The sequence below is a fragment of the Leucoraja erinacea genome, chromosome 1 (assembly GCF_028641065.1).
Source record: "Leucoraja erinacea ecotype New England chromosome 1, Leri_hhj_1, whole genome shotgun sequence".
Classification (NCBI taxonomy): Eukaryota; Metazoa; Chordata; class Chondrichthyes; order Rajiformes; family Rajidae; genus Leucoraja; species Leucoraja erinaceus.
This window is the reverse complement of record NC_073377.1, coordinates 2,383,103-2,407,130: the sequence shown is the minus strand read 5'-3', so window position 1 is coordinate 2,407,130 and position 24,028 is coordinate 2,383,103. Positions and strand designations below refer to the sequence as shown.

At 44.8% G+C, this 24,028-nt stretch overlaps 1 protein-coding gene across 1 annotated transcript; it reads left to right on the top strand.

Moving 5' to 3' along the window:
• The first annotated feature begins 5,924 nt into the window (after window positions 1-5,924).
• Window positions 5,925-22,085, top strand: LOC129702242 (fatty acid-binding protein, liver-like). Its single transcript, XM_055643946.1, has 4 exons — window positions 5,925-7,653; window positions 9,020-9,192; window positions 10,620-10,712; window positions 17,289-22,085. Exons 1-4 carry the CDS (start codon window positions 7,587-7,589, stop codon window positions 17,340-17,342), a joined length of 387 nt encoding a protein of 128 aa, XP_055499921.1. The 5' UTR covers window positions 5,925-7,586; the 3' UTR covers window positions 17,343-22,085.
• Window positions 22,086-24,028: the final 1,943 nt, after the last annotated feature.

The following is a 24,028-nucleotide window of genomic DNA, read 5'->3' as shown; positions in this document are numbered from 1 at the left end:
GTACATAGCTCGGTGATTTTCTGATCTCTGTGCTGTGTGACTATATGTCTGTGTAAATGACAATTAAATCACATTTTTTGCATTGCTGTAATAGGTGTCAAGAATGTTTTATCGTCATATGGCCCGAAACAAAACAATGAAATTATTACTTGTAGCAGCACTACAGATATATCAACATCGTACTTAGTAAACACCATAATAAATAGACAAAAGAGTTCAGTATATTAAAAAAAAATACAATAATAGTTCAAAAAAACAATTAAAACTTTTCACTGAGTAAAACACAAAGATGGAATGGATGTGGAGCAGATATTTCCACTAGTGGGAGAGTCTTGGACCAGAGGTCATAACCTCAGAATTAAAGGACGTACCTTTTGGAAAGGAGATGAGGAGGAATTTCTTTAGTCAGAGGGTGGCGAATCTGTGGAGTTCATTGCCAAAGACGGATGTGGAGGCAGAGGTTGATAGATTCATGCTTCGTATGAGTGTCAGGGGTTATAGACAATAGACAATAGGCAATAGGCAATTGATTCTTAATTAGTACGGGTGTCAGGGGTTATGGGGAGAAGGCAGGCGAATGGGGTTGAGAGGGAGAGATAGATCAGCCTTGAATTAGGCTTAAAGGCCTAATTCTGCTCCTATAAATGATGAACTTACTCAAGCACTGTGTCTTTATGTAAACCAGCACCTGCCGTTCCTTACATCCAGTGTATTTCTCCCGCATGTTTCTACAATGGCACTCTCTCGCCCTCATGAGGCTCACAAAGGAATTGCTCCTTGCGCGCCTCCAGAGAAAACCTGTGGAATTCGCTGCCTCAGAGGGCGGTGGAGGCAGGTTCTCTGGATGCTTTCAAGAGAGAGCTAGATAGGGCTCTTAAAAATAGCAGAGTCAGGTGATATGGGGAGAAGGCAGGACGGGGAACTGATTGGGGATGAACAGCCATGATCACATTGAATGGCGGTGGTGGCTCGAAGGGCCGAATGGCCTACTCCTGCACCTATTGTCTATTGTCTATTTGAGAGTACACGGAACTGCAGATGCTGGTTCATACCAAATTGCTGGAGTAACTCAGTGGATCAGGCAGCACCTTGAGGAGAAAATTGATGGGTGACGTTTTAGGGAATGATCCTTCTTCAGACTGAAGGAATAAGGGTCCTGATCCGAAATGTCACCCATCATTTTCTCTGGAGATGTTGCCTGAGTCGCTGAGTTACTCCAGCACTTTGTGTCTATCAGGGAGTGTAGAGTATTAGATAACATTCCCACAGTAGGTTAACCAAGAGCTAAAGGACATAGGGTTTAGGTGAGAGGGGAAAAATGTCAAAAGAACCTGAGGGGTACATTTTTCACACAGAGGGTGGTGGGGATATAGAACGAACAGCCAGAGGAGGTGGTTGAGGCAGGGACGATAATTTTGATAATTCACATGGATAGGAAGGTTTACAGAGAAGGAAGATGCAGTTCCTTCCGACACAAGGTTTAGAGGGATACGGGTCAAATGCAGGCAAGTGGGACTAGTGTTGATGGGGCATGTTAGTCGGCATGGACAAGTTGGGCTGAATGGCCTGCTTCCATGTTGTATGACTTTAGGGGATTTTATAATATATATAGCTGCAAGCAAGTTGAACTCAAGTACAGTTTAATTTAGTTGAGTCTAGTTTATTGTCACGTGGCTGTGGAGGCCAAGTCAGTAGATAATTTTAATGCTGAGATAAATAGATTCTTGATTAGTACGGGTGTCAGAAGTTATGGGGAGAAGGCAGGAGAATGGACAGATGATAATTTTCCAATATTCTATAGATTCAGTATCAGTTCCTGTGGATTGCAGGGTAGCTAATGTTATCCCACTTTTTAAGAAAGGTGGGAGAGAGAAAACAGGGAATTATAGACCAGTTAGCTTGACATCGGTGGTGGGGAAGATGCTGGAGTCAATTATAAAAGATGAAATAGCGGCACATTTGGATAATAGTAACAGGATCGGTCCGAGTCAGTATGGATTTACGAAGGGGAAATCATGCTTGTCTGATCATCTGGAGTTTTTTGATGATGTAACTCGGGAAATGGACAAGGGAGAGCTAGTGGATGAAGTGTACCTGGACTTTCAGAAAGCATTTGATAAGGTCCCACATAGGAGATTAGTGGGCAAAATTAGGGCACATGGTATTGGGGAGTGGTGACATGGATAGAAAATTGGTTGGCAGACATGAAACAAAGAGTAAGGATTAACGGGTCCCTTTACGAATGACAGGCAGTGACCAGTGGGGTACTGCAAGGCTCGGTGCTGGGACCGCAGCTATTTACAATATATATTAATGATTTAGATGAAGGGATTACAAGTAACAGTAGCAAATTTGCAGATGACACAAAGCTGGATAGGAGGATGCTATGAGAATGCAGGGTGACTTAGACAGGTTGGGTGAGTTGGCAGATGCTTGGCAGATGCAGTTTAATGCAGATAAATGTGAGGTTATCCACTTTGGTGGCAAAACAGGAAAGCCGAATATTATCTAAATGGTGTCAAGTAGCGAAAGAGGCAAGTACAATGGGATCTGGGGGTCCTTGTTCATCAGTCTATGAAAGTAAGCATGCAGGTACAGCAGGCAGTGAAGAAAGCGAATGGCATGTTGGCCTTCATAACAAGAGTAGTTGAGTATAGGAGCAAAGAGGGCCTTCTGCAGTTGTTTAGGGCCCTAGTGAGACCACACCTGGAGTATTGTGTGCAGTTTTGGTCTCCAAATTTGAGGATGGACATTCTTGCTATTGAGGGATTGCAGCATATGCTGAGAGAATGGAGCGGCTGAGCTTGTATACTCTGGAGTTTAGATGGATGAGAGGGGATCTTGTTGAAACATATAAGATTATTATGGGTTTGGGCACGCAAGAGGCAGGAAACGCATCCCCGATGTTAGGGGAGTCCAGAACCAGGGGCCACAGTTTAAGAATAAGGGGTAAGCCATTTAGAACGGAGACCAGGAAACATTTTTTCTCACAGAGAGTTGTGAGTCTGTGGAATTCTCTGCCTCGGTGGTGGAGGCCGATACTTTCAAGAGAGAGTTAGATAGGGCTCTTAAAGGTAGCCCTAACAGGGGATATGGGGAGAAGGCAGGAACGGGGTACTGATTGTGGATCACCAGCCATGATCACATTGAATGGCAGTGCTGGATGGAAGGGCCGATTGCCTACTCCTGCACTATTGTCTATTGTCTATTGTCAGCCATGGCGGGGTAGACTTGATGGGCCAGATGGCCTAATTCCACTCCTATTCCTTATGACCTTATGAACTTAAACTTTCCCTTCTCAACTTAAACCTCTGTCTTCTGGTACTCGATTCCCCTACTGTGGGCAAGAGACACTGTGTATTTAAAGTGATGCCCTCATCAAGTCCGTGCCGACCAGCGATTCCCTGTACTTTAGTTCTATCAAACACCCTAGGGTCAATTTATAAATCCAATTAACTTACAAACCTGCACGTCTTTGGAGTGTGGGAGGAAACCGGAGCTCCCAGAGAAAACCCACGCAGATCACGAGTAAATTGCATAACCTCTTTGCAGACAGCACCCGTAGTCAGGATCAAACCCTGGTCTCTGCCGCTGTAGGGCAGCAACTCTACCGCTGTGCCACCATGCCGCCAGTCACTCAATCGAGTGTGGATAAACTAGAGATAGACACAAAAAGCTGGAGTAACTCCGCGGGACAGTCAGCATCTCTGGAGAGAACGGATGGATGGGTGACGTTTCGGGATAAACTGGAGCCGCATTTGTAACAGGTCAGGAAGCACTGCACTGCCCTCTGGTGGTTGCCCTCCAGAGATCAGCAAAACATCCCGACCATACTGACACTCACTGTCTATAATGGAATTCTTTGTTTTGGTATTCACATTGCTCCGATTCAATTTTACTGTCGCCTATAATATGGGGCATTTGCTTGGGAAGTCTAGCTGATTCTATTTCAATGACTTATAGAGTCATAACACGTGGAAATAGGCTCCTTCAGCCTAACCTGTGTCGGAAGGAACTGCAGATTCTGGCTTAAAGTGTAGCTATGCTGTCTGTCTCGCTGAGTTACATAGAAACATAGAAAATAGGTGCAAGAGTAGGCCTTTCGGCCCTTCGAGCCTGCACCGCCATTCAATATGATCATGGCTGATCATCCATACTTCAGCCCAACTTGCCCACACCGACCAACATGTCTCATCTACACTAGTCCCACCTGTCTGTGTTTAGCCCATATCCCTCTAAACCTATCTATTCATGTACCTGTTTAAATGTTTCTTAAACATTGTAATGTTACCTGCCTCAACTACCTCCTCCAGCAGCTCGTTCCACACACCCACCACCATTTGTGTAAAAAGGTAACCCCTCAGGTTCCCATTAAATCTTTCCCCCCTCACCTTAAACCTATGTCCTCTGGTTCTCAATTCCCCTTCTCTGGACAAATGACTCGGTGTATTTACCCAAAGGTGCATTTAAGGCCGGTCAAGGTGGCACAGCGTTAGAGTTGATGCCTTACAGTGCTTGCAGCGCCAGAGACTCGGGTTCCATCCTGACTATGGGTGCCGTCTGTATGCAGTTTGTACGTTCTCCCCGTGATCTGCGTGGGTTTTCTCCGAGATCTTCGTTGGAGGACGTACAAACTCCGTACAGACAGAGCCCATAGTCAGGATCGAACCCGGGTCTCTGGCGCTGTAAGGGCAGCAACTCTAACGCTGCTCCGCCATGCCACCCCTTAAGCCCATTAGACCTAAGTCCAAATGCAAGGTCTCAACTGGAAACGTCAGCCATCTCCCTGCCTCTATAGATGTTATGGGCTCACTGAGTTATTGTATTGTATTGTATTGTATTGTATATCTTTATTGTCATTTCCTGAGTATTCGCATACCCAGAGGAAACAAAAAAACGTTGCTCAACCAGTGTCCATTCAGTGTGCATGAAAAATAAATAGAAATTAAAAAAAATACATGAATCATGAACAAATTTAACACTCTACTAAACATTCAACAGGCGTTAGAAAACACAGAAAAGAAAAATAGGTGCGGGAGTAGGCCATTCGGTCCTTCGAGCCAGCACTAGCATTCAATATGATCATGGCTGATCATCCAAAATCAGTACCCTGTTCCTGCTTTCTCCCCACATCCCTTGATTCCATTAGCCCTATGAGCTATATCCAACTCTCACTTGAAAACCTCCAGTGAATTGGCCTCAAATGGCTTCTGTGGCAGAGAATTCCACAGATTCACAACTCTCTGGGTGAAAACGTTTTTCCTCATCTCAGTCTGAAATGGCCTCCCCCTTATTCTTAAACAGTGACCCCTGGTTCAGGACTCCCCCAACATCGGGAACATTTTTCCTGCATCTAGCAGTTTATTTTTTACCAAGTGAGGCACAGCTGTTCCAAGTGGACGATCCTTAAACAAACCTTAAACTTTAAACAAACCCCAACCCATTGTCCCAGTTTGCTTAACATACAAGGCCTCATATTGCAGAAGATATTTATTTTCAAGGTGTCATGTCAACCTAAAATTTGATAGGCAACTCAATCATATCTATTGAGGATTATCTAATCTTAAATTGCACAAAACCAATAGGACTTGGAGTATAATCTGATAAATGTGAGGTGTTGCATTTTGGCAAGACAAACCAGGGCAGGACTCACACTGTAAATGTTAGGGACCTGGGGAGTGTTTAGTTTAGTTTAGTTTAGAGATACAGTGCAGAAACAGGCCATTCGGCCCACCGACCAGCGATCCCCGCACATTAACACCATCCTACATTTAAACCAAGCTAATTAACCTACAAACCTGTACGTTTTTGGAGTGTGGGAGGAAACCAAAGATCTCAGAGAAAACCCACGCAGAGTACAAACTCCGTACAGACAGTGCCCGTAATCAGGATCGAACCCGGGTCTCTGGCGCTGTAAGGCAGCAACTCTACCGCTGCGCCACCAGGCCGCTCTTACCACCATTGTAGAACAGAGAAACCCAGGGGTGCAGGTGCATAGACCATGGGATTCATTGCCACAGTCGGCTGTGGAGGCCAAGTCAAAAGATTTTTTTAAAGTGGTGATTGATATGTTCTTGATTAGTGCGGGTGTCTGGGGTTACGGGGACAAGGCAGGAGAATGGGGTTGAGAGGGAAAGATAAACGATTGAGTGGCGTAGTAGACATGATGGGCCGAATGGTCTAATTCTGCTCTGAGAACTTATGAACATATGAATGAAAGTGTTGATTCAGGTGGATAGGGCGGAGAGGAAGGCATTTAGTATTCTTACCCTCATCAGCCGGGGTATTGAGTACAAGAGTTATGCTATTGGATGAAGTGTACCTGGACTTTCAGAAAGCATTTGATAAGGTCCCACATAGGAGATTAGTGGGCAAAATTAGGGCACATGGTATTTGGGGTAGAGTGGTGACATGGATAGAAAATTGGTTGGCAGACAGGAAACAAAGAGTAGGGATTAACGGGTTCCTTTCAGAATGGCAGGCAGTGACTAGTGGGGTGCCGCAAGGATCGATTCTGGGGACCGCAGCTATTTACAATATACTTCAATGATTTAGATGAAGGGATTACAAGTAACAGTAGCAAATTTGCAGATGACACAAAGCTGGATAGCTGTGTGAACTGTAAGGTGGATGCTATGAGAATGCAGAGTGATGCTGTTCAAGAGGTTGGTAAGGCTACAATTGGAGTACTGTGTAAGTGTCCTGTTATTTGAAGAATATCACTAAACTTGAAATGGTACAAAAACAATCTGATAGAAAAAATCTTTTAGAAGTGTACTAAATCATAGGAGGAATAGATCAGGTAAATGTGTAGAGTCTCTTGTTCAGAGTAAGGGAATCGAGAACCAGAGGACATAGGTTTAAGATGACGGTGGGGACAGATTTAATAGGAACCCGAGGGGTAACTTTCTCACAAAGGGTGGTGGGTGTATGGACCAAGCTGCCGGAGGAGGAAGTTGAGGCAGGTATTATCATTTAAGGAACATTTAGACAGGTACATGGGCACGTTAGAGTAAAGGGCCTGCCCCACTGTATGAGGTAATTCAAAAGTTCTCCCGAGTTTCCCCTGATTCAAACTTGGAGATTTACGGTTATAGCCACTCGTAGGTACTCCGTCCTCTCCTGGACATTTTTCAACATGTTGAAAAAACATCATGAGCTTACCGCATTTCCCGAGTACCTGCCGTTAACGTTACGAGCCGCTACGAGACGTCCCGAGCTTCGACGTACCTGCTACGTACAATCTACGTACTTACCACGAGTTCGATTTTTTTTTAAACTCGGGAGAGCTCTTGGGTAAACTTGTATAGTGGGACAGGCCCTTTAGAGGGATATGGGCCAAACGCGGGCAGGTGGGACTACTGTAGATGGGACATGTTGGCCGGTGTGGGCAGGTTGAGCCGAAGGGCCTGTTTCCACACTGTATCACTCTATCAGTGCTGACTCACTTGCCTATTGTATGGGTCAGTTAATGATTCAACAGCATCATAAGATACCATGTCCCTTATCCTTCCACGGCAAAGGAAGGCAAGAGCCTGGGCCAGGACAACCTCTTCTGGATCTGCTGGCCAGACGAACACTGCACAATGGCGTTTAATGGAAAATACAAACTGCAGAGCCAGGAAAACTTTGTGCCTTTTATGAAAGCTCATGGTAAGTGAATCCTTTCATTGTCTAGTAGCTGCATGCCCGATCATAGAACATAGAACAGTGCAGCACAACAACAGGTCTACAATGTCCGTGTCAAACATAATTAGGGTGGCACGTTGGCGCAGCGGTAGAGTTGCTGTCTTACAGTGCTTGTCAGTATCTATATTTAGATTCACAGTCTATTTTTTAGCTTCATACTATATGGAAATAAACCTATTTTCCCTGAAGAATGAGGACATTTGGATGTCCTGGTGTAGGACACCTCATCTTGGGCGCAGATGTGGCGTTGACTGAGGAATTTGGAGTAGGGGATAGAGTCTTTGCAGGAAGCGGGTTGGGAAGTGTTGTCTAGATAGCTGTGGGAATCAGCAGGTTTGTAATAGATGTCACAAGATAGTCTGTCTCCTGTGATGGAAACGGTGAGATTGGGATAGGTAAAAGAGGTGTCCGAGATAGTCCTGGTAAATGTGAGGACAGGGTGAAGTTAGTGGTGAAGTTAATAAAGTCCATGAGTTCTGCATGGGTGCAGGAGACTGCCCCGGATGCAGTCGTCAATATAGCAGTGAAAGAGTTGGGAAATAGGGCCAGTGTACGCCTGAAATAAGGACTGTTCAACGTACTCCACCAAAAGATCTCTTTAGACTTCAGACTTTAGAGATACACTTAACAACTGGCCCTTTTGTCCCACCGAGTCCGCACCGACCAACGATCCCCTCGCACACTAGCACTAATCTACACACTGGGGTCAATTTATAATTTACAGCAGCCAATTAAGGAAGAAACCCCGCATGTTTTTAGAATGTGGGAACAAACCGGGGCACCCGGAGAAAACCCACACGATCACTGGGAGAATGTACGAATTCCATACAGGCAAGACCCGTGGTCAGGTTCAAACCAGGGTCTCTGGCACTGTAAGGCAGCAACTCTACCGCTGCGCCACCGTGCCGCGGCATGCTGTGTGTACGCAATACACACAGCTGGGCAGAATGCATCGCCGGAGACCTGGGTTCGATCCTGATGACGGGCGCTGTCTGTACAGAGTTTGTATATTCTCCCCGTGACCTGCGTAGGTTTTCTCTGAGATCTTCAGTTTCCTCCCATCTTCCAAAGACGTACAGTACAGGTTTGTAGGTTAATTGGCTTGGTAAATGTAAAAATTGTCCGTAGTGGGTGCTAATGTGCGTGGATCGGTCGGTTCAGATCCGGTGGGCCAAAGGGCCTGTTTCCGTGCTGTATCACTAAAACCTAAAGCTAATACGTGGTGTCTTGTGTGATTTGCAGGTGGGCTAATGGGTCAAATGTGTTTGGTTTTGGCCATATCCCCTGTTGCTGATGTTACCAGTTAAAGACCACCTTGTTCAATTTCCAGGTATCCCTAATGACCTGATCGAGAAAGGGAGATACGTCAAGAGTGTTACTGAAATTGTCCAAACTGGAGACCACTTCAAGGCCACTGAAACCAAGGGCAGTGAAACGATTGTTAATGAGTTTACCATTGGAGAGGAGATGGAAGTCCCGGGTCCCACTGGGGAACAGATTAAGGTAACCCTTCTCTGCGTTAAGTGCATACATCCGTTTCTTCTGCCCAGTTTTAGGAGATCGTAGGAGGTCGTAGGTAGGTCGTAGGAAGGTCATAGCAGGCCGTGATAATAGTCGTAGGTACTCGTGGCTTAAGTAGGTCGGGGCGTTTTTCTAGCCTGATGAAAAATGCCCGCGAGTAAAAAAGGTCGTGAATTAGGTCGTGAAAGTGGGCCAGCTCCTTTAGTAGATATGTTACAATACTTACCTTCAGCGGCGCTGCAGTTCTGCCACTGGCCGTGTGCGCTATTTTGGCGCATTTGAAGGGGGGGGGGGGGGCGGTTAAAACGCGTTTTTCTCCGACCTTGTCCTGTATTATATTTTGTTGGAGTGCTAGCTTTTGCTGAAGAATTGTTCCGACGGCCGTTCTGTGTCTTTTTTTAAATAATTTGCCCGACAAGTTCATCTCTGCAGTAATTTTAAAATCAGCTTCTGAAGCCGTCAAGGGACAGGTCAACGTAGGGGGACAGGTAAAAGAAAGTTGTTTATTTTTATGTATAAAAGTGTTTCTTAAGATGCCTTTAATTCACATTTTAAGCTGCAAAACGGTGATTCCCCCCCCCCCCCCCATACGAAACGGCAGTTCACTGCCTATACGGGTTTAACTCCACTGCAACTGCAACGTTCCAATTGATCGCGTTCCAGAAAAAACCCACTCGCAAGGTGATTTAAAAGGCTATTAATTTACAGATAGTGAACATTAAATTCCTTCCATTTGGCCTATAAACCTATGACAATGAGATTTAACAATTATGTTATATTGTGAATTCTTGTGTGAATGTTATTTGGACTCTTCGGCTATTTAAAAATGTTAATCTATTCTTAAGAAATGGATAGATGTTTAGATCTAGTAATTGAATTTTATAATTAGCTACAATTGGGTAACTAACTCATTATATGCTTTAATTTCAAGTTATCTAAGTAAGATTGTTTCATATTTGTTTTCAGAATGCTTCAATCTATAATCACTGAAAATGTATTTCTGTTCTCTTAAGTTTTAAGAAAGTTATGGCCATTTGACTGTCCTCGATCACAGGTTTTGTGTTAAGTCAATGGAAAAGCAGTAGGGAACAAGATGCTAATTTCCGAGTATGAAAATGGCCATAACCTTTTTTTAAACTGAAGATATGAAAGTGAATTAGGTGACAAATTAAACTCCTTTTTATGCTTTATCTGATGGGATAAATTATAGACTTGATTTTTTAAATCTCAAAACACCTTTAGGCAGCAACTCTACCGCTGTGCCACCGTGCCACGACTGCCCATATATATGTGGGCTGTCCATAAACAGGGAGTAGGTAAACCAGGGAGGGCTGGTACTTGTGAACTTGAATTGCCAGTCAAGATTTCCAACAGCTTATTTGTAACCACTTTATTTCTTACTGTTGTAGGGTTTAGTCAACGCCGTGGGGAACAAGAAACTTCTTGCCAAGATGCAAAACATTACTGCGGTCATAGAGATAATCGGAGACCAATTGGTTATTGTAAGTAACCTTTCCCCGTGGTGTGGTGTTTCCTGCATAACGAGCTTTGGTGTTGATCTTTTAAAAAAAAAAATTCTTAACCAACACAAGAGAACACAAAGTGTTGGAGTCACTCAGCAGACCAGACTGATTCCTGGGATGTCAGGACTGTCTTATGAAGAAAGACTGGACTTGGTTTATACTCTCTAGAATTTAGGAGATTGAGAGGGGATCTTATAGAAACTTACAAAATTCTTAAGGGGTTGGACAGGCTAGGTGCAGGAAGATTGTTCCCGATGTTAGGGAAGTCCAGGACAAGGGGTCACAGCTTAAGGATAAGGGGGAAATCCTTTAAAACCGAGATGAGAAGAACTTTTTTCACACAGAGAGTGGTGAATCTCTGGAACTCTCTGCCACAGAGGGTAGTTGAGGCCAGTTCATTGGCTATATTTAAGAGGGAGTTAGATGTGGCCCTTGTGGCTAAGGGGATTAGGGGGTATGGAGAGAAGGCAGGTACGGGATACTGAGTTGAATGATCAGCCATGATCATATTGAATGGCGGTGCAGGCTCGAAGGGCCGAATGGCCTACTCCTGCACCTAATTTCTATGTTTCTATGTTTCTATCAGGTAGCATCGCTGGAGAACATGGGTAGGTGTCATTTCAGGTTGAGACCCTTCTTCAGACTCCGGGTCTTTTTCTATGGGAAGTAGTCCTTGAATCCCAGTGATGCCCCCACCTCCCATCTCCAACACTCCCCTCTGTGTGACTCTTAACCAAGCTAAGGTTTTGGACAACGTTCGGCGACCAGCGATCACCCCTACACTAACACTATCCTACACACGCTAGGGACAATTTACAATTTTACCAAAGACAATTAACTTACAAACCTGTACATCATTTGGAGTGTGGGAGCAAACCGGAGCGCCTGGAGAAAACCCACGTGGTCACAGGCAGAACGTACAAACACCATACAGACAGCACCCGTAGTCAGGATTGAACCCGGGTCCCTGGTGTTGTGAGGCAGTAACTACCGCTACCCCACTTTGTTACCGAAGTTCATAGCACTATATAGCACTGAAACAGACCATTCGGCCCAACTCGTCCATGCCAGCCAAGTTTCCTCACTGAGTGAGACACATTTGCCTGAAACTTTTCCAACCATGAACCTCGCTAATGCCGTAAAGTTACCCACTGTATATCTATCGATTCTTCTGGCATCTCTTTCCTGCTGCACACTACCCTCTGTGTCAAAATGCTGCCCTTTAGGTCCCCTTGCATGGACATGTTGGGCCGAAGGGTGTGTTTCCGTTGAAGCCAGTCCAAACTTTGTGATCAAATGGTTACTTTATTTGGCGAGGTAAGCTTGACATACATGTGCGTTTGGGACTCACTAACATATTGAGTCATTGCTGCTGCTGCTGCAGAGCTAGGGTGTTGACTCGAGCTCAGCTACCTGTTGACTGGTGATCTCAAGGTAAGATCTGCCGATGTAGCAGGATACCCCCTTAACTCATGACGTCACGTGACAGTCCTGGTAACCACTGTCGAGGGTTTGACAGTAAGTGGTCTGACCATCAGGTGATGCCACGCCATGCTGTATAACTCTATGTCTTTAGACAAGGGGACCAGTTCTAGTCCCCTTTAAATCTTTCCCCTCCCACCTTATGGCCTACATCTGTCCCCCTAAACCTCTACCCTCTAGTTTTAGACTCCCCTACCCTGAGGAAAATACTACTGCTATTCATAGAAACATAGACAATAGGTGCAGGAGTAGGCCATTCGGCCCTTCTAGCAAGCACCACCATTCAATATGATCATGGCTGATCATACACAATCAGTTCCTGCTTTCCCCCCATATCCCTTGTTTCCTTGATTCCTTTAGCTCTAAGTGCTAAATCTAACTCTCTTCAAAACATCCAGTGAATCGGCCTCCACTGCTTTCTGTGGCAGTGAATTCCACAGATTCACAACTCTCTGGGTGAAAAGGTTTTTCCTCAGCTCAGTCCTAAATGGCCGACCCCTCATAAGATCATAAGTGATCGGAGCAGAATTAGGCCATTCAGCCCATCAAGTCTACTCCGCCATTCAATCATGGCTGATCTATCTCCCTGTCTATCTAACCCCATTCTCCTGCCTGCTCCCCATAGCATCTGACACCTGTACTAATCTCTGCTCCTCATGATGCTATCTACTATCCCAGCTCTCAACAACCCAGTGGACAAATACCCAATTTATTAATTCTATTATGACTCAAACTCTCCAGACCCAGTTCTTGGGCCCCCTTCGGTCATGGCCGACCATGGGTGGCTCCACGGTTGGAGGACGCCAATGCGTGGCTTTGGTTAATGTGGGGAGACTGGTGCACAGACAGCCACCGCACGGTCCTTGACAGATCTGTGTCAGGATCCAGTGGCATGGAGTCGAAGACGACCGGAGATCTTTTTCTGCTGCAGCCTTCATCCGCCTTCCCAGCCGTTGTGACGCTCCACTAAGGTCAGCGATCGTCCTCTGCCTGTTCCACCATTGAGGACTTGGTTGGATTGCTCATTGTCAAATATCTACCCCTCTACCTTACCGCCATGGCTCCAGACAGCATCGCACTCAGGATCTCCGGTCTACACAAGCTTCTCCACCACGACAAGGTGACAATCCACGGAGAAGTACCAAGTAACACATTAATAAATATTATCTGCACCCTATCCAGTTTAATGACCTCCATTCTATAGTATGACCAGAACTGCACACAGACTCCATCTACAATTCATTCTGCCTCAGAATCCAAACAAACCAAGTATCTTGGCACCAAGTTGCAGAATGATCTGCGTTGGAATGGTCAGACTCATCATGCAACGGTGAAAGCAACACGTGTCTTAAACTTTCTGAGGCGCAACTTTCATCATTGTTCAACTTCTGTCAAGGAGAAGCTATACTTCACCCTCGTTAGACCTCATTTGGACTACACAGTTGCAGCATGGGACCCATACACAAATAAAAACATTTCTTCCATCGAACGTGTCCAAAGGCAGGCAGCTCGATTTGTTACTAACACCTATGAGAGAGAAGCAAGTGTCACCAAACTTCTGAATTCTCTGGGGTGGAACCCTCTCCAAGACAGACATGAAGCTCACCGTTTGACCTGTTTTTACAAAATGTTATATGGTCAGCTCGACATAGACTACAAGACCTACACCAAACCCAAACCAGTTAGGAGCAGACGAGGGCCTTCGATCCAATTTGTGATCCCAGCTACAAAGACAGATGTGTACAGCAATTCGTTCTTCCTCCGCACAATTAAAGCATGGAATAATCTCCACCAAACTATAGTTACCCAACCAGATGCAACTACATTTAAAGTAGCTCTTTCTTCCCAATAACCCTTTCTGGCTTAATCCCTCCCTTCACCACCTCCAGTTTAAATTCCATTTGGAATATTTTGGAGGACCAAGAAACCAAGAAGAACCAAGATAATCAAAGACTTGTCTCAGCCTGGTCATTCCTTTTTCTCCCCATCTCGCCTGACTGAAGGCACAGAAGCTTGAAAGTGCACACCACCAGACTCAGGAACAGTTTCTTCATCTCTGTTATCAGGCTTCTGAACGATCTTTCCATAAGCTATGGTTGGAGAATTCACCTCTACCCCATTGCAGACATTGGACTTTGTCCATGGAACTGATGCACTACAATGCTGAGAACTATATTCTGCACTCTGTATCTTCCGCTTTGCACTATCTACTGCATTTGAGTTTGACTTAATTGTATTTTTGTTTGGTATTAACTGATCTATTTGGATTCATAAGATCATACTTCCATAAGACCATTCAACCCATCACGTGTACTCTGCCATTCAATCATGGCTGATCTATCTCCCCTCTTAACCCCGCTCTCCTGCCTTCTCCCCATTTCCTCCGACACTCGTACTAATTGAGAAACTATCTATCTCTGCTTAGAATATGTCCATTGACTTGACCTCCACAGCCTTCTGTGGCAATGCATTTCACAGATTCACCACCCTCTGACCAAAGATAACAGACTAAATAAAAATGTTTGTATGGATAGCTTACAAATCGGTGGCGCAGTGGTAGAGTTGCTGCCTTACAGCACTTGCAGCACTGGAGACCCGGGTTCGATCCCGACTACGGGTGCTGTTTTCAAAGGCGTACAGGTTTGAAGGTAATTTTGGGTTGGTAAATGTAAACATTGTCCCTAGTGTGTGTAGGATGGTGTTAATGTGCGGGGATTGCTGGTCAACATGGACCTGGTGGGCCAAAGGGCCTGTTTCCGCTCTGTATCTCTAAACTAAACTAAAGTAAAACACAACTTTTCACTGAACCTTGGTACATGTGACAATAATAAACCTGAAACCAAACCTAAGTCTAAGTATTTATTTGGAGACATAACCCATCAATTTAGAGACTTATCCCCTAACTGCCCCCGTTTCACTCCCCTCTCTCACACCTTCATACTGTCTATTTTCCCTCTACACTCTCAGTACGGATGCAGGGTCATGACTTTCATCCCCTAATTTGAGGAAGGACATTCTTGCTATTGAGGGAGTGCAGCGTAGGTTTACAAGGTTAATTCCCGGGATGGCGGGACTGTCATATGCTGAGAGAATGGAGCAGCTGGGCTTGTACACTCTGGAGTTTAGAAGGCTGAGAGGGAATCTTATTGAAACATAAGGTTATTAAGGGTTTGGACACGCTAGAGGCAGGAAACGTGTTCCCGATGTCGTGGGCGTCCAGAACGAGGGGCCACAGTTTAAGAATAAGAGGTAAGCCATTTGGAACGGAGATGAGGAAACACTTTTTCACACAGAGAGTTGTGAGTCTGTGGAATTCTCTGCCTCAGAGGGCGGTGGAGGCCGGTTCTCTGGATACTTTCAAGAGAGAGCTAAATAGGGCTCTTAAATATAGCGGAGTCAGGGAATATGGGGAGAAGGCAGGAACGGGGTACTGATTGTGGATGATCAGCCATGATCACAGTGAATGGTGGTGCAGGCTCGAAGGGCCTAATGGCCTACTCCTGCATCTATTGTCTACTGCCTACTGTCTATTGACTCGCATGTTCACATTATAGTAGTAGAATTAGGCCATTCAGCCCATCGAGTTTACTCCGCCATTCAATCATGGCTGATCTCTGCCTCGTAATCCCCATTTTCATGCCTTCTTCCCATAACCCTTGACACCCGTTCTAATCAAGAATGTGTCTATCTCTGCCTTAAAAATATCCACTGACTTGGTCTCCACAGCCCTTTCAAGCAATGAGCTCCAGATTAACAACCTTTTGACTAAAGAAGCTCCTCCTCCTTAATAAATGAGAGCCCTTTAATGACCTCTGGTCCTAGACTCTCCCACCAGTGGAAACATCCTCTCCACATCCACTCTATCAATGCCTTACATTACTCTGTAAGTCTCAATCTTCTAAACTCCAGGGAGTAGACTCAAACAAGTAACAATTTCAAAGCCTCTACAGACGCTACTTCACCTGCTGAGTTTCTTCAATAGTTTAGAGATACAGGGCGTAAACAGGCCCTTCGGCCCAATGAAGTCCATACCGACCAGGGATCCTTGCATATTAACGCCACTCTATACACACTGGGGACATATTTTTACATTTAAACCAAGCCAATTAACCTACAAACCAGTACATCTTTGGAGTGAGAGAAGGAACTGAAGAACTCAGAGAAAACCCACTTTTTTTCAAAATATTTAATTGACTGGAAGCAGTTTGGCTGAAAAAGATGTGAATGCAAGCTTTAAAATCTACTTACAGATCCTTTGACTTGTCTCAGAAGAAGGGTCTCGACCCGAAACGTCGCCATTCACTCAAATGTCCCTCGTTAGCTGATCGGTCAGCTGATCAACCGGCATGTTGGAATTGGCTACGCTGGGCTAAATACATCAAGTCAGAGATAAACGAGTCTACTCGTTCACCAGGGAGCTGACGACGAGAGAAATACCTTGCCCTATCCAAAATATGATTTGAGGGCAGGTCGCAGATCTGGCTCAGTTTACGCAGCAGAACATCGGGGTCATCAGGACTTTAAGCTGGGGTTATCCGTCGGTGCATCAACCCGAAAGACCGGAACACTGCCATTAAGCGCCCACACCATCCCACTTCTGACACCATGTAAACAGGCACCAGAGACCGTGTATGATTTAAACACATCTTTAATCAGCACTGAAACTTAACTGCGTTGAGGACAACAGGTTGTCAGTGCATCCTAGCTGCTCCGACTGGCAGTGCCAGGAACGAGTGTTAGCATAAGTGTTATAGTGGGGTGGATTTAGTGATGCTGGCTTGTGTGTGATTGGTTCACACACATCGCCCATTCCTTCTCTCCAGAGATGCTGCCTCACCTGCTGAGTTACTCCAACATTTTGCATCTACCTTTGATTTAAACCAGCATCTGCAGTTCTTTCTTACACTGGTTTGTAGGTTAATCGGCTTGGTATAAGTGTAAATTGTCCCAAGTGTGTGTAGGATAGTGTTAATGTGCGGGGATCGCTGGTCGGTGTGGACTCGGTGGACCAAAGGGCCTGTTTCCGTGCTGTATCTCTTAACTAAATTAAGCTAAATTAACTTGTCGTTACAGGTAATGACCGTTGGGGACGTCGCTTTCAAGAGAATCAGCAAGAGGGTTAGTTGAAGGATGCAGAGGACCGTGAGCTACCCGCGGAATAACATTAAAAATAAAACCTTATGACAATGGCTTTTTGTCTGACTCTTTGTGCATATCTTGCATGGCATAGTACGGATCATAATCAATGATGGGCACAAAATCTGGGGTAAGTAATCGGGTCAGGCAGCATCCCTGAAGGAAAAGGATGGGCGACGTTTCCAGTCGGGGCTGCCTACTTCAGACTGCCATCCGAGCGAGTCCAGGAGGACAGGAGAAGGTGTCATCGCTGGATGGTGAGAATTCCTTCCCATAGAAGAAAGCACGCAGGCGGGGCAACGGAAACCTGCACGTCTTTGGAGTGTGGGAGGAAATCGAAGCACGGGGAGAAAACCCACTTAAATGGAGGTTAGCAGCACAACTATTTGTATCACCCTCAATGCCTATGAGTAGATTCCCAATGGGTACCCATGTATGGCCCAAAAACAAAATAGTGTCAAGGTGTAAATCATGCCATTGCTTCTATGGATGCCCCATAGAAAGCATTTTATCGGGCTGCATGGTTTGGGAACAGCTCCATCCAGGACTACAATGAATTGCGGAGAATTGTGGACGCAGCCCAGACCATCACACAAACCAAACCTCCCTACCTAGGACTCCATCTCTTCCTCACGCTGCCTCGGCAAGGCCAGCAGCGTAATCAAGGGCGAGTCGCCCCCTGGCCACTCCCTCGTCTCCCCTCTCCCATCAGGTAAAATATATAGAAGTGTGAAAACGCACACCTCCAGATTCAGGGACAGTTTCTTCCCAGCTGTTATCAGGCAACTGAACCATCCAATCAACAAGTAGAGAACAGTACTGAGCTACGATCTACCTCATTGGAGGCCTTCCGAATATCTTCAATCAGACTTTACTGGCTTTATCTTGCACTAAACATTATTCAAGTTATTCCCTTTATCAGGTATCTGCACACTGTGGATGGCTCGATTGTAATCTTGTATAGTCTTTCTGCTGACTGGTCAGCATGCAACAAAGGCTTTTCACTGTAGCTCAGTACATGTGGCAATAAACTAAACTCAACTCAATTCATATCAACTTGCTGAAAATCTGGTATGTGGCAGCATGATGGTGCAGTTAGTAGATCCATTATTCCACTAGTGCCAAAGACCCAGATTGAACCCTGATATCCCATGTTATACATGTGGAGCTTGCAGGTTCTTCCAGTGGGTTTCTTCTGGGTGCTCTGGTTTCCTCCCACATTGTAAAGAGGGGCAGGTTCACAAGTTAACGTTCAGAAGTTATAGGAGTAGAATTAGGCTATTCGGCCCATCGAGTCCACTCCGCCATTCAATCATGGCTGATCTCTGCCACCTAATCCCATTTTCCTGCCTTCTCCCCATAACCGTTCTAATTAAGAATACGTCTATCTCTGCCTTAAAAAGTAACCACTTCTCTTGGCCTCCACAGCCCTCTGTGGCAATGAGTTCTACGGATTAACTACCCTCTGACTAAAGAAGGTTGGTGGGTGAATTTCTCCAGTGTGTAGGTGAGTGATAGAATCAGGGGGAATAGATGATGGGAATGTGCCGAGATTAAAAAATGGGATGAAAATGTTTGGGTTATTGTAAGTGAGTCGTTGATTGTCGACATAGACTCAATGGGCCAAAGGGCCTGTTTATGTCCTGAGTAACTCTCTCACACGTTGACTCAATGAACATAGAACATAGAACCACACTGCACAGGAACAGGCCCTTCGGTCCACAATGTCTATGCTGAACATGATGCCAATAAATAAACTAATTTTGATCGTTATTCCTCCATTCCCTGCTTATTCACGTGCCTATCTAACATCCACTTAATCACTGCTGTTGCATCTATCGCCACTACCACCCATGTCAATATGTTCCAGGCATCCACCATCCTCATTGATTCATAGTCATAGAGTGATACAGTGTGGAAACAGGCCCATCAGCCCAACTGGCTCACACCGGCCAACATGTCCCAGCTACACCAGTCCTACCTGTGCCCGCCTTTGGTCCATATTCCTCCAAACCTGTCCTATCCATGTACCTGTCTAACTGTTTCTTAAATGTTAGGATTCTCTATGTAAAAAACATCCCATCTTCCCACCAACCATCAGGCTCTTGAACACAACACAACACTCACCTGAGCAACGATGATCTTCTACGGACTACAGATCTCGGTTTTTGGATTGCCATGGAAACCTAGTGTCACGGAGAACAAGTGCTAGAATAAAGGCGACTTTTATATACAGAGGGCGGTGGGTACATGGAACGAGCTGTTGTAGGAAGTGGTAGTATCAATACGTTCCTAAAGCATACCCCCCTAGTCTAGTTCAGTAAAACCACTGACTCAAGCACTGGACCAACTAATCTTTATTTAAGAACACAAATTCCCCTATACTATACCTAAACCACCGCAGGTTCGATCCTTGTCTTTGCCTGGCCAAGCCCTTCAGCCTTGTGCAAGCAGACACTGCCCACACGGTCACGTTGTCCTTAAGCGCCTTCCAGGAGATCGACACCGATATAAATGGGGCTGCCTTTTATAGGTCCACAAACCTTGAGGGACGAAACTACATGGGGGTGGTTCCCCTTACAATGCAATCATACATATCAATTGCATCAATACATTATTGACAGTTCCCCAACCCAATTACGGAGAGTCTTCAATAAGACTTCAAACAAGAGGACATGACTTCAAACAAGAGGACATGACTCAAACAAGAGGACATGACTTCTTAATTGAGGGACAGAAGTTTAGGGGTAATATGAGGGGGAACTTCTTTACTCAGAGAGTGGTAGCGGTGTGGAATGAGCTTCCAGTGGAAGTGGTGGAGGCAGGTTCATTGGTATCATTTAAAAATAAATTGGATAGGCATATGGATGAGAAGGGAATGGAGGGTTATGGTATGAGTGCAGGCAGGTGGGACTAAGGGGAAAAAAAAAATTTGTTCAGCACAGACTTGTAGGGCCGAGATGACCTGTTTCCGTGCTGTAATTGTTATATGGTTATATGGTTAATAATGTTTCTTACAGAAGCTTCTGGAAGGAAGGTAGTCAACTGAATAATACAACATTTACCCTGGAAAAGAAAACAATTCTGCCTGGTCTTAACACTTTGGCCAATCAACAAACAGCAGGGTAACTGTCTTGCAACATTATTTACATTATTTACAATTCCTTTGCAGCAATCCAATCACAGCAATGCATTTAAGTTTCATTGCAGAGTTTTAATACAGTAGAGCTAATAGGAGTTGATGTTTCAATCCCTGTAATAAGTCGGTACTCTTGTTATTTGCAGTGGGATTGGAGTGGTGAAAGTAGGGGAGGTACGTCATCGGGGCCATCAGGTGGGCACCCTCCTTCTTTGACGTTTCATTGATAAGCCCACAACATCTCCAGAGGGCTCAACGGTGATACCTGGCATCCCAGTTACACCCAGTTACACCCCCCTCAGTTCCATACCCTCCTGTCTTCATCTTGCAGCCCAATTGTTATCTCTCCTTTTGACCCAAATCCAATTGCTGCTTATTTCTGCAGAATTTGATAATGATTTGATTGCTTGTTGGAGGGAGCGACCCCTCACCCCCATTTTCTTTAATAGCCTGGTCATAGATGTGGCAACAAATCCCCTGCATCCCACTTCGACAGGGAAAATCTTGGTCTTCCAGCCATTCTGGGAAGTTTCAGTTGCCATTTCAGAGTATTTGGTCTTTTTCCTCTCATAAGCTTCTTCAACACCATCTTCCCGTGGAACTGTCAATTCCACAATGTACGCCAACTCGGCTGTTGTGGACTACAGGACCATGTCTGGCCGGAGTGTTGTAGCCACAATGTCTGGGGAAAACACAAGTCTTTTTTCTAAGTCCACTTCCATTTTCCAATCCCGAGCAGGCTGCAGAATGCTTGCATCTGTTTACAAATGTTTGAATACATATTATCAATTAGGGGGAAATGAGGAGAACACCTGGATCTTTCACCATCCTGCATATCAATCTGCGGCTCAGAGTGGCCAGCGCCATCCACAGCCTATAATTTTCCACTGACAAAGGTTAAGCAATTTTGACAAATGCAAGGAATCTACATTTTATAGTGTCTTTAATTTGGTCAATATTAACAGTAGATGTAGGTCCAATTATAATGTTTTTATAGTAGGTAACTTGGTTGGCATGGATTAGTTGGGCTAAGTAGCCTATTTCAATGCCATGTAACTTGATAATTCAGGGAGACTCAAGGAGCTGAATGCCCCACGCCTGCTCACAGTTGTGATGTTCTTACTTCATCCCCTCTGTATTGATTCCTAATCTTTCAATTCCCTTATTTTCCAAATCCACTGGAATATAGAAGGATGAGAAGGTATCTTATAGAAACAGAGAAAATTCGTCAAGGATTGGACAGGCTAGATGCAGGAAAAATGTTCCCCATGTTGCCCAGAACCAGGGGTCACAGTTTAAAATAAGGGGTAAGGCATTTAGGACTGAGATGAGGAAAAACACCATCACCCAGAGAGTTGTGAATCTGTGGAATTCTCCGCGTCACGGTGGCGCAGCGGTAGAGTTGCTGCCCTACAGCGAATGCAGCGCCAGGGTTCGACCCTGACGACGGGCGCTGTCTGTACGGAGTTTGTACGTTCTCCCCGTGACCTGCGTGGGTTTTCTCCGAGATCTTTGGTTTCCTCCCACACTCCAAAGACCTTCAGGTTTGTAGGTTAATTGGCTTGGTAAATATAAAAATTGTCCCTAGTGGGTGTAGGATGATGTTAATGTGCGGGGATCACTGGCCGGCGCGGACCCAGGGAGCCAAAGGGCCTGTTTCCCTGCTGTGTCTAAACTAAACTAAACTACAGAAGGCAGTGGAGGTCGATTCACTGTATGTTTTCAAGAGAGTGGTTTCCGCCTGTTCTTTGTTCCAGCGATTATTTCCAACAATGCAAAGAAATAATCACCGGAACATAGAAGAAGCAGAAACCACTTTCGGCCAATAGGGAGACGTACAAAAACCACCGGGAACCGCACGGAAACCTTGGGTGGGGCTCAAAGTCTCCAGAGGTTTCCTTTCAGGTTTCCTCAGTGGGACAGGGGCATTATTATCTTTGTTGATGACATCACTTCCTTTGGAGTTGTCTGTGGTCGCCACGGTGATACATCAGCTGTCATCCATGTACATTATAGTGGGATGAGTTCAGTGGATTGACAGTAAGAAAACGTTTGAAGGGTATCAATTAATATTTTTAGCCAAGAGTATTTTATTGTCATGTGTCCCAAATAGAACTTGCTGCAGCACAACAGAATATGTAAACATAATATGATATGACAGAGGCAGAGATAGATCGATTCTTGATGAGTACGGGTGTTACAGGTTATGGGGAGAAGGCAGGAGAATGGGGTTAGGAGGGAGAGATAGATCAGCCATGATTGAATGGCGGAGTAGACTTGATGTGCCGAATGAACTAATTCTGCTCCTATCACCTGTGAACTTTCACTAATCATGCAGATCTTTTACCAATTGAGTCTTTAATTAAGATTGGTCTAGAATAGATTGTTTTGACTGGGATGCGGCAATTACTTTCTAAATTCCCCAGCAAATATCATGATTTCAATTAGCAGAAATTCCTGTTTATTCAACGATGCCACAAAACTGCTTGACTTAAACACCCTTAAATAGTCTCTTAGTTCAGGCTTGTAAATGCATGAGCTGTGTTTGTAGTTTGAGAAAAAGGTATGGCTTTTGTATTTTCCTGCTTGCTTGCTTTAATTATTGGTCATTTTTCACATATTGGTAAGGGGATCTTGCTATTTTCTGCCTTCTGAATTGAATTTTATTTATTGCTGGTACAATATTAAGCTGAGTAATAGTTTGTATAGGAAGGAACTGCAGATGCTGGTTTAAACTGAAGATTGATACAAAAAGCTGGAGTAACTCAGCAGGACAGGCAGCATCTCTAGAGAAAAGGAATACTGTAAGTGATGTTTAAGAAGGAACTGCAGATGCTGGAAAATCAAAGGTAGACAAAAGTGCTGGAGGAACTCAGCGGGTGCTGCAGCATCTATGGAGCGAAGGAAATGGGCACCGTTTTGGGCTGAAACCCTTCTTCAGACTGTAAGTGATGTTTTAGTTTGAGAGGGTCTCGACTGGAAATGTCATTTATTCCTTTTCTCCAGAGGTGCTGTCTGAACGTCTGAGTTACTCCAGCTTTTTGTGTCTCAGCTGAGTAATAGTTTGTGTGACTTGTCTATTTGTTCGGGGCTGTTAGTTAAGTTGTAAACTAACTGTGTATCTTTTAGATTGCAATGCTGAGTTTCCAGCTAAAGCTCTTGTATTTGTGAATCGTTAAGACACTCCTTGAGCATACCTCTTATTACACAATGAGTACATAATCAAGGCGTTTAACTATGCTTCCAGCATTTGTTTTTTCTAGTCTTATGAGAGTTCTGCCTTGAGTTTTAATTGAAATTAACAATGTTGTTAATCCCTAATTGTTGAGGCACTTTAGTGCTCTGGTGCTGGAGCCAAATCTTTCCTTTGGAAGGGAACTATTCCTATCGAGGGATAGAGTGGGGAAGATATTTGCACTCGTAGCATTGCTCTGGAAACTACCATAGGAGGCTATTTGGCCCTTGATTCAATGATAGTTGTATTAGTCACATATACACACTCACCGTGAATTTATTTTCTTGTATACAGACCTGTATT

Bases quoted from the DNA above. Each gene is read 5' to 3' on its own strand.
- LOC129702242 (XM_055643946.1), top strand. From the start codon at position 7,587: ATGGCGTTTAATGGAAAATACAAACTGCAGAGCCAGGAAAACTTTGTG. The intron at 9,193-10,619 runs GTAACCCTTCTC...TTACTGTTGTAG, and splicing joins CCACTGGGGAACAGATTAAG to GGTTTAGTCAACGCCGTGGG. The intron at 10,713-17,288 runs GTAAGTAACCTT...TTGTCGTTACAG, and splicing joins TCGGAGACCAATTGGTTATT to GTAATGACCGTTGGGGACGT.